Raw genomic sequence first — 14,716 nt, 5'->3', positions numbered from 1 at the left:
ACAATGTGACCACCAGCAGTCTAGGAAACAGGACAAAGTCATTGAAATGTTCATTCAGGTGAATGGGCAATCCCTAAATTGTTTTCTCATGGCTGCAGTTTTCTCACCTAATTACCTGACCCCTACCTGATCTATCAAATCTGTCTGCATTTACACTATAGAACTGGCTTTACAACAAAGGTGATATGAAGAATATCTGTTAGTGTTGTGAAAACTGTTATAACGAACGCTAAAAGTGAGGCTGCTTTGTCAGCTTTGCAGAGGTGCTGGGCTTGGCTCTCCATCAACAGTAATTCCTCCACTGTGACATAGCTGTTTTTAACTCCATAATCAGTGTATCACATATGAAAAAAACCTGCCTGTGTGGAACAACAAGGTACGGCTACAAACCTGAGCATGTGAACTTTAAAAGACCAGAAGGCTGCAACAGTTCTTATCTGAACAGCTTCCCTCTCCTGGCTGACAGAAGGTTCATGAGCTGGGATTAGAACTGCAATATAACATGGCATCCTTGGATGCAAAGAATTTACATTAGGCTGACCATATTTCATAAAAAATATCATAATCCTTAACTTTATGAAAAACTGTTCATTTCCCTTGAAATGTTTTGCTGCAATCTTTATTCCTTTTGTTTGGTTTTTTTTTACCAGATAAGATTATGGGAGTAAATTAGCACAGCCCGAATGTTTTCTGCAGACTGCGGTGTTTGATCACAAAGGCATTAACAGCAATAACAAGTTAGTGGCTTTCTTAAGGGCTTGACTGGAAATAAGCCAAAAGCAACAAGCTCTGGCAAATTCCCCAGCCCTGGTTAATTCTTCAGTGAAGTAGCAGCACTACAGTAGCAAACTTTTATATGGCCTTTCTTTCAAAACAACTTCTAAGTCAAATAGAACAATTTACAATTAACATCTCTTTTACATTTCTAGAGACAAAAGAAAGGTGTGCTTTGCTCCCCAGTAAGTTTATGTTCAAAACTTTTCTAAAAATCCAGGATTTTAATGCTCTTGCCCAAACTGAATCCTGTTGTCAGCACATGGGGTGTGATACTTCATGGTTCAAAACTTACATCCTATGATATGCCTGTCCTAACTGCTACAGCCTGGCAGCCCATTTTGTTTACTCTAGACTAATTTTGAATGATTACACAGAGCTATTCAAATTGTGGGAAACAAATACTCCAGGCCAGACTCTTCTAAAATGCCTTTGTTTTCCTCCAGAATATTTATTTTCTCCAGGTTAATGTGAGGAATTTTACTTGGGAAAAAAGAACCTTAATCGTTGCACCATAGAAAATAACACGGCTATATAAAGGCCATTTTTCACATACAAGTTTGACCTTGAAATCAATGGAAAAATTCCTATTGAGTAGATGAAAGCAAGATTAAGTCTTAAAGCATCCTTTCCTCTGTCAGTCATGCTAACACCCTCCAAACTGCTGTTGGTCTAGCAGCACAGAATAGTGTTACAGGTGATACTATGTGTGTACAATGGGCCTTTTGAAAATCTTTCCCATTGTGGAACCAGTTTAGTAGTTGAAAACACACTACTAATATTCAAAGGCAATGTTAATAATTCACAGAGCTAGATGAAGTGTTAAGTGTGGACAAACACTCTGACACAAATCATTCTTAAACTCAGAACACATCTTGCAGTGCAGATTTTTAAACCACAGACTGCGTACATTTTTATTTCACAGAGGAAATATTTTCTCTATTTTGATGTAGTAAGGATTTCTTTTGCCATCTTTAGAGACTTTACAGACAACATAGTTGGACAAGATGCCACGTCAGGCTGGTCTTGCTTATATAGCCCATTCTGCACAGAGTGGACTTTAATGTAGTGTTACAGTCAGGTTGTAGCATTTAAAGGGAATTTGAGTAAATCATAACTAAGAAGAAGGTTACTGCTGTCAGAACTTTTTCATTCATGTGAAGTAGCACTTGCTATCCTGTCTGTGGTCAGCCATAAAGCTCGAATTAAAAGAAAAAAATTATTACAGAAGAAGAACCCCTACTGCTGCAGAACTTTGCATGCAGTAAATATTGAGAAAAGGTAATAGATACAAACGGGAAAAAAAAGGTCATGCAAGACTGCATGGATACTTTGTATCCTGCATGGATACTTTGTATCCTAATGATGCACAGGCTTCTTTGTGATATAACAATATTATTTAGAAGCTGTTGGTGTCACTTTAAGAGATCATCTAGTGTCCCAAAAACACAACTGGACCTCTTCCTATCAAAACTCCAGTCCAAAGTGCATGCCCTGGGTGTGTCCCCTTGAACGCACCACAACAACAGCTAGTTCCAAGACCACCTCTAGGGCTTCTTCCACGATAGGTGTTGTTTCTGTTGGGACTTTTGCCACCATTGTGCTTAACTGTTCTTGGTGTACCAAGGATGGAAAAAGTGCTCGTTAAATTGAAGAAACCAGTCAAAACAATCTTAATGACAAAAAAACACTACTGCACTTAGAAACCCAGCATGGTTCTGATCTCACTGATAGGAGCATGTCAAGTTTAATTCCGTTCCAAGACTAACACTATTAAACAGAATTACATGTCTTAGAACTAAAGATGGTATCAGTGAAAACAGAATCATTGTCTTTGCATCTCTTTTACATTAAAATTGCAAACTCACTGCTCATTATATTACTTTACAGATGGTTTGTGTTGTCAGAATGCTTGTATTTTTTTCATGTATTTCACAAAGATGCTTTGCCAGTGATTATTGAAAATATTGAACCAGTCTCCTCACTCCTCCAAAAAGGAAAAAAAAAGAAACTAGACTTGTACATGTTATGGATGGTCCAGAGATATTTTAGAACACCCAGCTGGGAAAAGCATAAATTATATTAAGTTACAAGATTAAATAAAAATGGGAATCTGTCCAGGAAAATGACATTCTGGGTAAAGTAAATAGATGTATTTATAGACTTCAGAGCTCTAAGCTATTTCCCAGTTTTACAGGCTGGATATGAGAGTGTTTAATGTAGGTTTTCAAAACAAGATAATCCTAGAAGATACAGTTAACAAATGTACAAGTTCTTTGCTACTACTCCAAATACTAAAAATATTATTAAAAATATAAAGCTAGCATTATTTTTCTTCCTTCTATATAAGTGGACTAAAAGGAATGGTATTTACAAAATACTCCTTTAAGCATTTCAGAGTGAGTGATATGTGTATAACACCTGGTATCCTCACAGGTCTAAAAGCACTTCCCAGTTCTGGGAAAACTGGAAAGTACCTGAGAGATACTGCAAGACCACTCATACCATGTTTCACAACATGCCACTACTTCCCTTTAGCCAAGTCTTTCCCAGATGAATTGAAGAATTTGGCATCCACACAGTTTAAACTCCTGATCTCCAAGCAGGTCTTTCCGCTGCAAGGAATGGAAAGAGCAGGAAGTGCAGTGTCCTGACCCTACAAAGTTTGTGAATATTAACCTTCAGACCCATGAAGAACCATCTATTCAGCATCAGTTTTAAGAAAACTTTAAAATTACTGCTTAGAACTTTGGAATATTAGGAAATGAAGACTTAGAAACATAAACAACCATAAATGTTCCTACTCAACACCACTTTCTGCATAAACACTCATTAATGTTAAGAGGCGTATGGATTAAAAAAAATTAATCCATTGTCCTTTCACCACTAACGGCTTTCCAAAGCCTCTTTCTGACACCTATTTATAAGTAATTTGTATTTTTTTTTCAAAATTGTTATGAGGTTGATTGAACAGAACACTTCATCTTCAGCACTGGGTAAACCCACACGGTGCTAAGGATGTAGCAAAAATCAATGTTCATGTTTCTTCACAGACCACTGCAATTAATTATAACTGAGTCCTACATGACCCAGAAGACATATGGACTTCCAATCCAAAACTCTAGTGAATAGTCTCTTTTTTCGTCGGTGTTCATGGTGAGAAGACAATTAAGATGATTAACACAGTATGTCTGCAACCTTTTTGAGCATGAAAGTATCAGTAACTTCAGGTAAACTGTAAAGCAAGCATTCTTCATAATACATTAGTTGTGGGCTGGGAAAGAGAAATACTGAGCGAGCTCACAGCAGTTCAACAAAGCAAGAGAGAGGATTCACAGGGGACTGATTACCACCACTGCAATACACAGCTATACATGTCTATGTGGTAAAATCCATAACCCACTTGTTAGCCACCTGGACTTTTTCTACGGTTCCTGAGAAGAGTAGTATGTAAGAAAGCCAGCAATTTGATGGGAGAAATCCCAAAGGCTTTAATAGGTTCAAAAAAAATTAAGTCCTGGGCACATCCAAACTTATACTTAGAAGCAAAGATAGTTTAAAAGGAGTTTGGCACCAAGGTTCTCCTGCAAATCAGCCCTTATTGAGAAACACCACAAATAACTGGAATGCTTTTCACTCGCTTCAACTACACATGGTAACTAACTGAAATGCCACACCTCACATTTTGTACAGATCTTTGATTCTTATCTCCTGTTAGTTGGCATTTTTATTGCCCAGGCCACATTTTGGTTATGTAGACAGAATTTGCACACACACACATATATAAATATTTGTATGCACATGTATCTACATATACAAATACAGTTTCTCAAAAAACTTTACATTCTAAGCTGATGATTATCCATCTTCTCTCCTAGCAGAAGTGACCCTGTTAACACTGTAGACAGATTGGTATAGACTATGGTACTGCTTTACACGCTTCTTAAAGGGTTGTCCTATATATATAAATAGAAACTATGGTCAGCTGTAAACTTAGACAACATGACATTTTCCAGAATGATTATGAAGAAATAAAACAAGTGTCTCAAAAGGAGCCATAAGCATTTTATGAGCTTTTTTTGTTGTTGTTTTGTGAAAACAAGAAAGATGGACCCAGGTACCACTCATAGCAGCATTAGTGAGGTTTGCACCAAGCCACATTTCCCTGCCTCTCCCCAAGCCTGCATGACGCAACCTACCAGTCACACCCATGAGCCCACAGAACCTGTTCCTTTTCCTCCAGGCTACCGATTCTTTTGGTGCTGAGGCTAGATCCTACTTGGTTAATGCACAACTAGTCTGTATTTTATTTTATCCCATTCATTGATATATAAACTCGGGCTTGATTTACAGCATAGTTTTCAAATCCAGCTCTGAAGACAAAATTACTCCTTTCTAAGAAGACTTCCTGTGGAACTGATCCCTATACTATTTGCATGCACAAACGTTAATTAGCTCTCCAACAAGCTTGTGAGGTCAATTATACCATTTCCATTTTAAATGGGCAACACTACCACAGATCAAAAAAGTTTCAGTTATTTTGGGTGCCCAGTTTGAGACAGGTAGACCTGTTTTTTCAAGGTACCCAGCACTTTTTTATGCTCAAAACACAGTTTTCATGGACTTTACATGCCACTAGCATCAGACCTACAAGTTATCTGAATTCCAGTACCTCTTAAGAGCTACTGTTGCAACATGTAAGAACAGTCTTTCATTACAGCTTTTGTGCATATTTTTCTAGGTTTCTGAAAAGGCAAACTGTAGTATAGTATGAATTATTATTATATCTAAACATCGTGCTAAGAAACAGTAATAGGCCAAAGCCTTGATTTTTACAGGACTTGTCAACAAATGTAGATTGTGTTTTGCCATATTAGCAAGCAGAAAAAAAAAAAAACATTTTTGACAAGGTGACATTCTGAACTCAGTATACGGGCACGATAAGTCAAGCTAGTGCCTTTATTCTGCATCTACAAAAGGTTTTCTATTATCTGCTTTGTTTAAGATGCATAAAAATGGATATATTTGCTATGCCAGAAATTCCCAGAAAACAATGCAAGTTTTACAAAAAATCCAATTCTGTCCCCCATAAAAAAATTGTAATACATATTCTGAATGGCAGAGTTGAGGAGTTTTTCTATTACATTATTTGATTTTATATTCTTTACTGTTTTGGAGTATAACTGCAAATAAAATTAATCAGAATATGACATCCTGTCAATGAGTTCATAAGTACCTAAATTCTAGTGAAAGTCAGTAGAGGATATTTTTAAATGCATAAATGAATAAAAGCATCTACTTCTCCTGACTCCACTAACCAACCCGCAACAACACTTCAACACTAACTACTAGGAATGCCTTTGAAAATTTACCCAATAAACATGTATTCTTAAATCGTCTACATTTTACTGCAGAAGCCACACTGAGTAACTAAAGTACTGACCTATGTTGACCTTTACCGATATGATGCAGAAGTTTCTGTGTCTGTTTAGTTTTCTAAAGGCAAACAATAGCCCTGCAGTTTATTTCACTCCCCCAAATTGTACAGTCTTCTACCTCTTCAGCTGAATCCAATATGAAACTGAGGAGAGAAGATTCCCACTTACATTGCACCAGGATAATTTCTCAAACCTCAGAGTTTCACAATTTTAACCATAACCAGACAGTTAGAGAAAACAAATTCTGATGAGTCAACTGGCCTGGAGCCCTCGTAGGTGACAACATGTGAAGTCTGAGGGAGAACAACAAAGATTTCCTTCCTCATAGGAAAAAGCAATTGACTTTTGTTCTTCCTTTGTGTGCACTTCCAGACCATTGGGTCCATGTAAAGTTTGTGCTACCCAACAGGCTCCCCAGACCTTGAGTCTTGGCATTTAAGACCATGTGTGGACAGCACATGCCATCCTAATACACAAAAGGAGGACAAAAAAGTGCAAAGGCAGGATCACGCCTTAATTCTACACTAAGCATAGAGCACAAGGAAAATAAGACTGTTACTTGCTTTCTGCATCCCATGCTAAGGTACAGACAGCAAAGGATGCATGGCTCTTGGGGCACAAAATGCCTATTCTGCTACTGTGCAAGTTTCAACACAGATGTTATTTTCTAAAATCAATTAAAAAGTGGTTTGACCTCTAGGTAGTTAATTTTTTGCAAACACAGAGTTTTCAACTTCTGTTCTAGTTTTTCCATGCTCATCAGACTACACATGGTTTTGTGTGGATTTCTACCATAGAAACAGAAGGAAGATGAAGACTGCAGTTGACTGGTTCTGCCATTTCATTTCCCAAAACCAGATCTTTCATGTATGTCTACGTGGGAAAAATATTAGTTTATTCTGCAGTCTTGTGATGAAGCATTTTAATGCATTTCTTAATATGGTATATAAGTTCTCATTCCTTTTCTTGGCAGTATATTTGAAAGTGTCACATCTAACCTGGCCTAAATTCAGATTTAGGAGCCTTTGGGAAAACCCTGTATTCATTTAATCAAACACAGATAGAGATACTGTTGGGAAACACAGGATAAATGACTATGTACATATTCCCTGCTGACAACATGGCCCTAGCTCCCACATATTGTCCTGGAGTGGTTTCAAGAAGACATCCCTGTTAATGCTTGTTTGTTACAAAATTAAACATTTAGAGCTGCTGAATAGAGGGCTCAGAAATTCATATAGGTTGGCTATTCACCTCAGCCAGATGTGACACCTGTTGCAGAAGAGCTCACGTTTTATCGTGATAGAAACCCCTCTAAAAAATATGTAACCATACACCTATTTAAATACGTCCATCCCAAAAACATACCAGAAGAGACAGGACTTCATAAGCCTTGTGTTTGTTGTTTGGTTGTTGTTTTTTTTAATGTGGGTAGTCTCTCTGTTTTGGTTTGGACAGGTAGACTGTAATTGTAATTCCACACACACTACCACATTCACACACTACCATATCACCCAGCAGTACAATTCTGGCCTTGATGAGATGCGAGTGCACAACTGCATGTATGTGAAAATGGTCAGGCCTGACAATTTTTAGTTTATATCAGCTAGCATTTCTGCTGGCTGCAGAGGAACTGAAGATATCTAATGCCAAAGGAATCTTGAGAACCATCTTTTCAAGCCATTGCAATTGTGGCCACACAATCCGAAACAGCCCTTGGGATGTAATAACAAAATAAGGGCTTTGAGAGAGGTTTTCTCTTAAGCAGGGAAGGGACAAATCAAAAGTGTTTTCTCAGACAAAATGTGGTTAACAGCTCTAACAGTTTATTTACTAAGAAAATAACTGTTTGCAGAACTAGTGGAGCGCTGATCAAAGAAGTGCGTCTCCATGTATTCCAGGTCCTAAGTCTCTCCTTCCAAAGACTGAAGGAGTGAACTGAGAAATGTACATGCAGCTTACAACTACCAGTAAGCAAAAGAAATTATTATGCTCAATCATCTTCACTTTCCTCTAAGAAAAATCTGCTACTGCAGAATTCAGCAACTGCAGAAGGACTCTCCAAAGTGGCTCTCACTCCCCACCTCTCACCCAGCTTCACTAAATCCCTCTAATGCTTCTAGAGCTTCATCATGAAAAAACTGCCCCCAAGCCCAAATTCTCAATTCAATGAGTGGTAGCTAGAGAAAAAGTAAAAAGAATCAAATTTTTTGAGACTTTGCAGTTGAGAAGATGAATAAAGGCTCCATAAATCAAGATTACCTTTCATCAGTCATATGCCAGGTTTATTCATCTTATTTTGAATCCAGCCTATTTGGGATCAACAATGTCAGTTCAGAAATAGATGGCTTTGAATTGTTTCCGGTTTTAAGCATTTTAATTCTAGTCCTTTAGCAACACCAAACCATATTTCCATTGAGCCAACAAAATTGATATTCAGCAAAATTTCAGAGTATATACTGTAATTTTTCCATGAGCTTAGTACCTCATTGTAAAGGTTACCTGGTGTGTAAAGAAAAAAGTCTGATGTTTAGTTACGCTCTGTTTTAGAAGTGGATGAAAAAACCACAGAGTCTAACTTTCCCAAGAATTCCCCTCTAGGACGTTAGTATGTACCTTTTTCAGACAGATCATGGTTTCACAAGTATGTTGAAAAATTAATGAAATAGCAGAAGGGAGACTTTAAATCATCATTCTGACTCAGTTAACAGAAAGTGATGGCAACAAAAACACCACTCAAAAGAGCATCAGATCCAACTATTTGGTCTCCCAAATTCTGTGTTTAAGAACTTCATTCGGTGTTGCTTTTGACTGAAGAAGCTGCAGGAGACAAGAGTTTTCATGCTTCCAATTGAGCATACCCTTTCAACTCAGTATTTAACTTGGTAGTTGTTTTTTGAATGCACTTTTTTTTTTTTTTTTTTTAAGAATGACCTGTTTTCATTACTTCAGTTTATTCAGTTCTGTTTTCTTCTCACTTCTATCAGTATTAACTACAAATTCACCCACTGGCATTTGAGAATCACTCAGCAATCACAACCCACGACTCTGCAATGCTGATTCACAGCTTCTGCAGTGGCTTCAGGGAGAACAAAATAACAATATGCAATCAGCCCAACATAACAAAAAAAAAAGTTTAGATGTCAAATTTTGTACTGAGATACCCAGAGGCCTCTCTGCTCCACAGAAATGTTTAAGTTGTTGCAAATTCAACCACTTTAACAGTGTAAGCTCCTCTCATGTTTTTTAAACAGCCAAAGACTGCTGATTTCAACAATTGCTCCTTCAATGCAATCATCAGTGATTCAAGTAATTCAATGCAGCATGTCACAACACTGGTCTATATCTTCCCTCTGTTTCCTAAATGATTAGCAGTTCTAACAAAGCCTTTGCAAGAAGTCTGTATTTGCTTACATAAGGTAAAACATCTATCCTCTTCCACAACATCTCTGTAAGTGCACCACAGGACCTTAAATTACCTAAAACAACAAGCATTTAGTGGATATCAGTTAACCCTGTACTATCCCCTAAACCAGCACAACCACTATAATCCATTCCAGCATATATACAGGGGTTTGTTTGCTGGCTTCTAAACTCTAGGATACACTATTTTTTTAAGATAAATCCTGCTGAATAAATTCCCTGTTGCAAACACCTTTTGCATAAGGAGCTATGGCAGCTCTTGCATATATTTTGGCTCTTTCTTGCAGATCATGTTCCATTCTTCTGTTTGGGTGGTGTGGTAGTTTGCTTCCAGAAAGCCATCTTCTCTGTCAGTTAATAGCAGAGCCTAGCTGTTGGGCTGCTGCAAGGCAGAAATGTTCCTCAGCTGAAAGACAGAAACAGGATGTAGCAGCTTCCTGAATTTTCACAGCTGACCTTTAGCAAAATATTTCCTATCTTTCTATTAAATTTCTCCAAAGCATTAAATGACTAACACTCCTCATAGGCTTTAGTTATCTTCAGTATTCTGTTAGGTATGTGTAAAATCTTAGAGATAGGATGCACCAGGAATTATGAGCAGGTTCTCACAGTCTGCAGCATGATCTTGTACTAGAAGATGAAACTTTGTATCTTCTCAGATGGATCAATCTTAAATACAAATTCTGTTCAGTGGGTAATCTGGACAAAAGTGGACCACAATACTCAAAAGCATCTTGGTAAGGGATGGCATGCATGAAAGAGTGAACATTCTTTATTGTATTTTATACATATTTTATTACAGTTTTCATGGAAAATTATGTATCACTGTCTTTTTTACTAGGTCTCTTAACTTACATGTCATATAAAACCAGTATCAAACCATAAGAATTCAAAATAGATCAGTGTGTTTAGATAAGGTATGTAAGAAAAATGAACTTATATGGCTCACTTAACTTACAGCACAAAACTATGTGACATTCACTGGAGACTCATCTATGCAATCCACAGAACTGCATTTGGAAAGAGTAATTTATAGACTGCCAGGCATCACTGGAACAGTGAACATCTGCTGAACCAGAACTGTGGACTCTCCATCTTTGGTGATTTTAAAGACTCAGCTGGACAAAAGTCATAGCTGAGCCCTGATCCAGCGCCGGTAACAGTCCTGGTCAGAACACAGAGTGGACTAGATGACCTCCAGAGGTCCCTTCCAACCAACTTTTCTATGATTCTCTGATTTCATGGTACTGTGTAAGATCACCACATTCTTAATGAATGGATTAATGAAAAAAAGGGTCACGGTCAGAAAAATCTCACAGTCAAGAGCAACCCTTTAACTCCAAAAATTGTACTAGGACAATGGCAAGACAGCTACATTGACATATTAGAATTGGCCCAAGATAAATGGGAGAGAGGAGTATAGAAGAAGGTGTCCAGCTGAAAGAAGCCCAGTTTCTCCAAATTAGATAATCTGCTTCTCCCTTAAAACATACAATATCAGGAGATCATACTAAACCCTTTCCTCTAACTACATAGGTACTTGAAGCCTTACGAAGTAGGTTTACAACTCTGTAAGCAATTATGTCTTTTTTAAAAATATTTCTTGTATTTTTGCCCAAGTATCAATACTACCATATTTATGGTAAATAGAATTTTGTTTGCACTACCTTTTTCAAGCTTTTTGTACAACCTCACAATTTATCAGAATTTTAAAGTGAAGACAATCATCTCCGTGGAAAAATGCTATACTGCCAGACAAGCAAGAGTTGGACACAAGAAATCAGGTTCAAAAGAAGAAAGCCAAAAATCACTCTTATATGTACATTCTTATACTCTATAGCAATGACTATTTTAAATTTCAAGCTGAGTACATTACCAAAATCTCATAGCAGTTTAAAATAGAGTTTACTAGCTAAAAACTGTATTCCAGTTCCTTCAGGAACACAAAGAGATGTCACTGTTGCGTGGGTCGTCTGGTGGTCTGACTCAGGGAAGGGCTTTCGTGGCTGCTGGGACGTTTTGCCTGCACGTTACTTCTGCCACATATTTTGTATAATCGAGGGAACCGCAGGGATCAATGTCATCTCTGCTGCGGTTCCTGGAGATCAGTAAAGATGCAACAAGGCAGGTTTTTGCGGCATTAAGACAGGCCCCGAGCCGGAGGAAACGCTGCAAGAACCGTGCGGGTCTTGTCACAGCTGAGAGCCACCTCCCGGGGGCCGCCGCCAGCCAACAGACGTTCATAACGATCTGTGGTACGCGAGGGCCCCGCCAGGTACCCCCGTGGGGGGGATGGGCGGCCCCGGCCCCCGGCCCAACCCGCCCCCGCGGCGGGACGCAGGGACGCGCACATGCACGGACAGACGCACCGACACACTTACTTGATGTCCTCCCAGACGGCGGGGCCGTAGTTGCGGATGACAAGCAGCTCCAGGGCGTGATTGACGAAGCCGTACTGCGGGGCAGGGCGAGGCGGCGGCGCGGTCAGGCACCGGGCGGAGGGCACCGGGCGGGGGGGCCCCTGCCGCCGCCCCGCAGCACCCCATCCCACCCCACCCCTCCCACACCGCAGCCGGTCACCCCGGCGGGAAGCAACCTCACCGAAACACCCCTCCCCCCACTCCATCTCCACCCAATACAAAGGGCTGGGGCCCGGCTGCCTCGCGGTCCCCTCACGGTTCCCTCTTCCCAAGCGGATTCAGCCTCTTCCCTCCCACCACGGGCCCGGACCCGAGCCCGGGCTGACCAGACAGCACCAGACCAGACGTCCTCCGTCAGCCCCGGTCCCCGGGTAGGGAAGGTGGTCCGGCAAAGCTCACCATGGTGGTACCGCCGCCGCCGCCACCCCTCCAACGCCGCCGCGGAGCAGAAGATCGGTACCGATCGCCTCACCACCTCCCCCGGCCGCCACCCCCCCGACTGGCATCTGCCGACAGCCAATGGCGAGTGCGGCCGCTGCTCTAGTATCCAATAGCGGGCGCGGGCGCCGCGCTCTCCTCCAATCAGAGGCGGAGGCGGGACTGCGGGTGGCTGAGGGGATGCGGCGGCGCGGCGGGGGCTGGGCGCGAGGAAGCGGGAGCGGTGGGATCGGCGGGGGCGGCGGGCGCGGAGCCGGCTGGAGCGCTGTTGCCTGCGCCCCGCGGGGAGCCGCCGGGCCTGGACGGGCCGGGTGCCCTGCGGCGCTGGGTGGGCTCCTTATGCGTGCTGCCAGGCCCTTCTCCTCCTCAGGTGCCGAGGTGGTGTCGGCGGGATAACGGTGTTGCTGCCACGCCAGACCGGCATGTGTGGGAGAGGGAAGGAGGGGCGGGCCTAGGAAATCCATCCATCCATCCATCCATCCATCCATCCATCCATCCATCCATCCATCCATCCATCCATCCATCCATCCATCCATCCATCGAACCCTTCGAGTCTTACGGTTTCCTACCCATCAAAAAGGATTTTGCAAATGCTTTTCTCCAGCTGGAGTTGTTGGGACTCGCCTAACACTGAGTCAGAAGATTCACCAAAGGGCCTGGCAGGTTCCTAGCTGTTGGGTAGGTACATGTAGGGCAGCTGTGGTCTGGTGTCGGCACCCTGGCAGAGGTTGCCTCTGCAGGAGCAGAAATGCTTCCTCCGTTGTTTCATATCCCAGTGCAACCACTTAACTTTTAGGAAGGTAAATGCCCCCTAAAAAGTGAAGAATCTGAGGGGCAAAATGGTCACAGATATTCTTGTTACTGTGCATTCATTTTTCAAAGGTGAATGAAGTTAAAAGCCTAATAATGAGTGCTTTCAGTAATGTTTTTTTTTTGTGTTGTTGAGTCCTTGTCACTAGCCAACATGAATAAAGGCTGTGTTGCATCAGAAACCGGCTGCACACAGATTCTCAAAGGTTTCTTCAAATAAGGTATGACCCTTGCAGCAGGACATTTTGAGCAGAGGATTGCTGACAAAATGCCAAGGACAGTTCAGAAATAACACACTGTCATTATGTTATCATATACACGGAACAAAAAAGGTAGTGCAGCACTTGAAAAACCCATTTAGTTTAAAGCCCTTTGTACCATCTACAGACCTGTCCTCAGTGTATGAAATAAAAATCCTAAGGAGGCTACTGATTGCTTTTGCTTGCTTAAAAAGAATCAAAATATATTCAAGAGATAATGAGATTATCTAGGAGGATTATAGGATGAATATCTGATGGGCTACTACTGTAGCAGCTCTTGGGCAGAGACCTTGCTACCTAAAGTCAGTAGAGCCATAGATACTAATCGATCTAGATGGATTCTAGATGTAAGTAAAATTGTAAAAGCTCAGTCCTAGTAAGATAGTGCAAAGTAAGTTTAAAATTTGAACTGTTCACATACTTAACTAAAAAATTAAAAAAAACACAACAAACAAATAACCTCCATGTAAGTAAGTTAATGAATGACAGCATTTTAAAATCTTTTGAAATCTGATTGCTTGGCGAACTTCTAAATCTGTGTTAAGACCTCTTAAAATTACTGGTAAGTGAGGAGACAAATTATGGGTGGATAGCCAATAGAAATTTGGCAAACATCATCTCAGTAGGCATTCCAAGAACAGTAGAGGGAAACCCTGCTTTTAGGTCATGTAGGCATAATAATCCTACTTAGTTTAACACATTCCAAATCTGCTGGGAAAACAAATTCTAGATTTTTTTAAAGGACGACCAGGAACAAAAGTTTCAATGTAACCAGTTAAAACCATAGAGATAATATGCTAATTCTGAAGGAAGGAAAGAAAATTTTTAGAAAAAATAACCAAGCTACTGGTTGAAGATATCTGTGTAGAAAACTACACAAGAACCGAAGAGATGCAAATCTCTAAGAATCTCTTCAATCTCCAGGAAATTGGCAACAGAGATGATGTAATAAATCGTGCTATTGTAAACAGATAAAAGGCTATGTTTCCCTATAGCTGAGGAGGGTCAGCTTGTCACCAATTAACTAGGATTTGAGTACACCAGGTCACCATCTACTTTTCCTATTTGGTAGGAAGGAAGTTTTGGGGAAATGGGGAAACGTATCCTATGTACAAATGTTGTAGTTAGGTGCCCTTTGTAATCTTTCTGTGCC

The 14,716-nt window shown here is 40.5% G+C and overlaps 1 protein-coding gene and 1 long non-coding RNA gene across 3 annotated transcripts in view; one reads left to right on the top strand and one right to left on the bottom strand.

Moving 5' to 3' along the window:
- GUCY1B1 (guanylate cyclase 1 soluble subunit beta 1) overlaps positions 1-12,560 on the bottom strand; it is a 45,613-nt gene extending 33,053 nt beyond the window's left edge. Inside the window, exons 1-2 of the mRNA XM_075090996.1 lie at positions 12,455-12,560; positions 12,017-12,090 (exon numbers count right to left, since the gene is read on the bottom strand). Coding sequence (XP_074947097.1) covers positions 12,017-12,090; positions 12,455-12,457 — 77 coding nt within the window. The 5' untranslated portion in view covers positions 12,458-12,560. The remainder of the gene's footprint in view (positions 1-12,016; positions 12,091-12,454) is intronic.
- Positions 12,528-14,716, top strand: part of LOC142056356 (uncharacterized) — a 161,097-nt gene continuing 158,908 nt past the window's right edge. For both annotated transcript variants that reach the window (XR_012660303.1, XR_012660304.1), the window contains exon 1: positions 12,528-13,171. This is a non-coding gene — a long non-coding RNA (uncharacterized LOC142056356). The remainder of the gene's footprint in view (positions 13,172-14,716) is intronic.

The sequence above is a fragment of the Phalacrocorax aristotelis genome, chromosome 4, assembly GCF_949628215.1.
Source record: "Phalacrocorax aristotelis chromosome 4, bGulAri2.1, whole genome shotgun sequence".
In the NCBI taxonomy this organism is placed as follows: Eukaryota; Metazoa; Chordata; class Aves; order Suliformes; family Phalacrocoracidae; genus Phalacrocorax; species Phalacrocorax aristotelis.
Note: the sequence above shows the minus strand (reverse complement) of the source record. Positions and strands in the feature narration are given on the sequence as shown.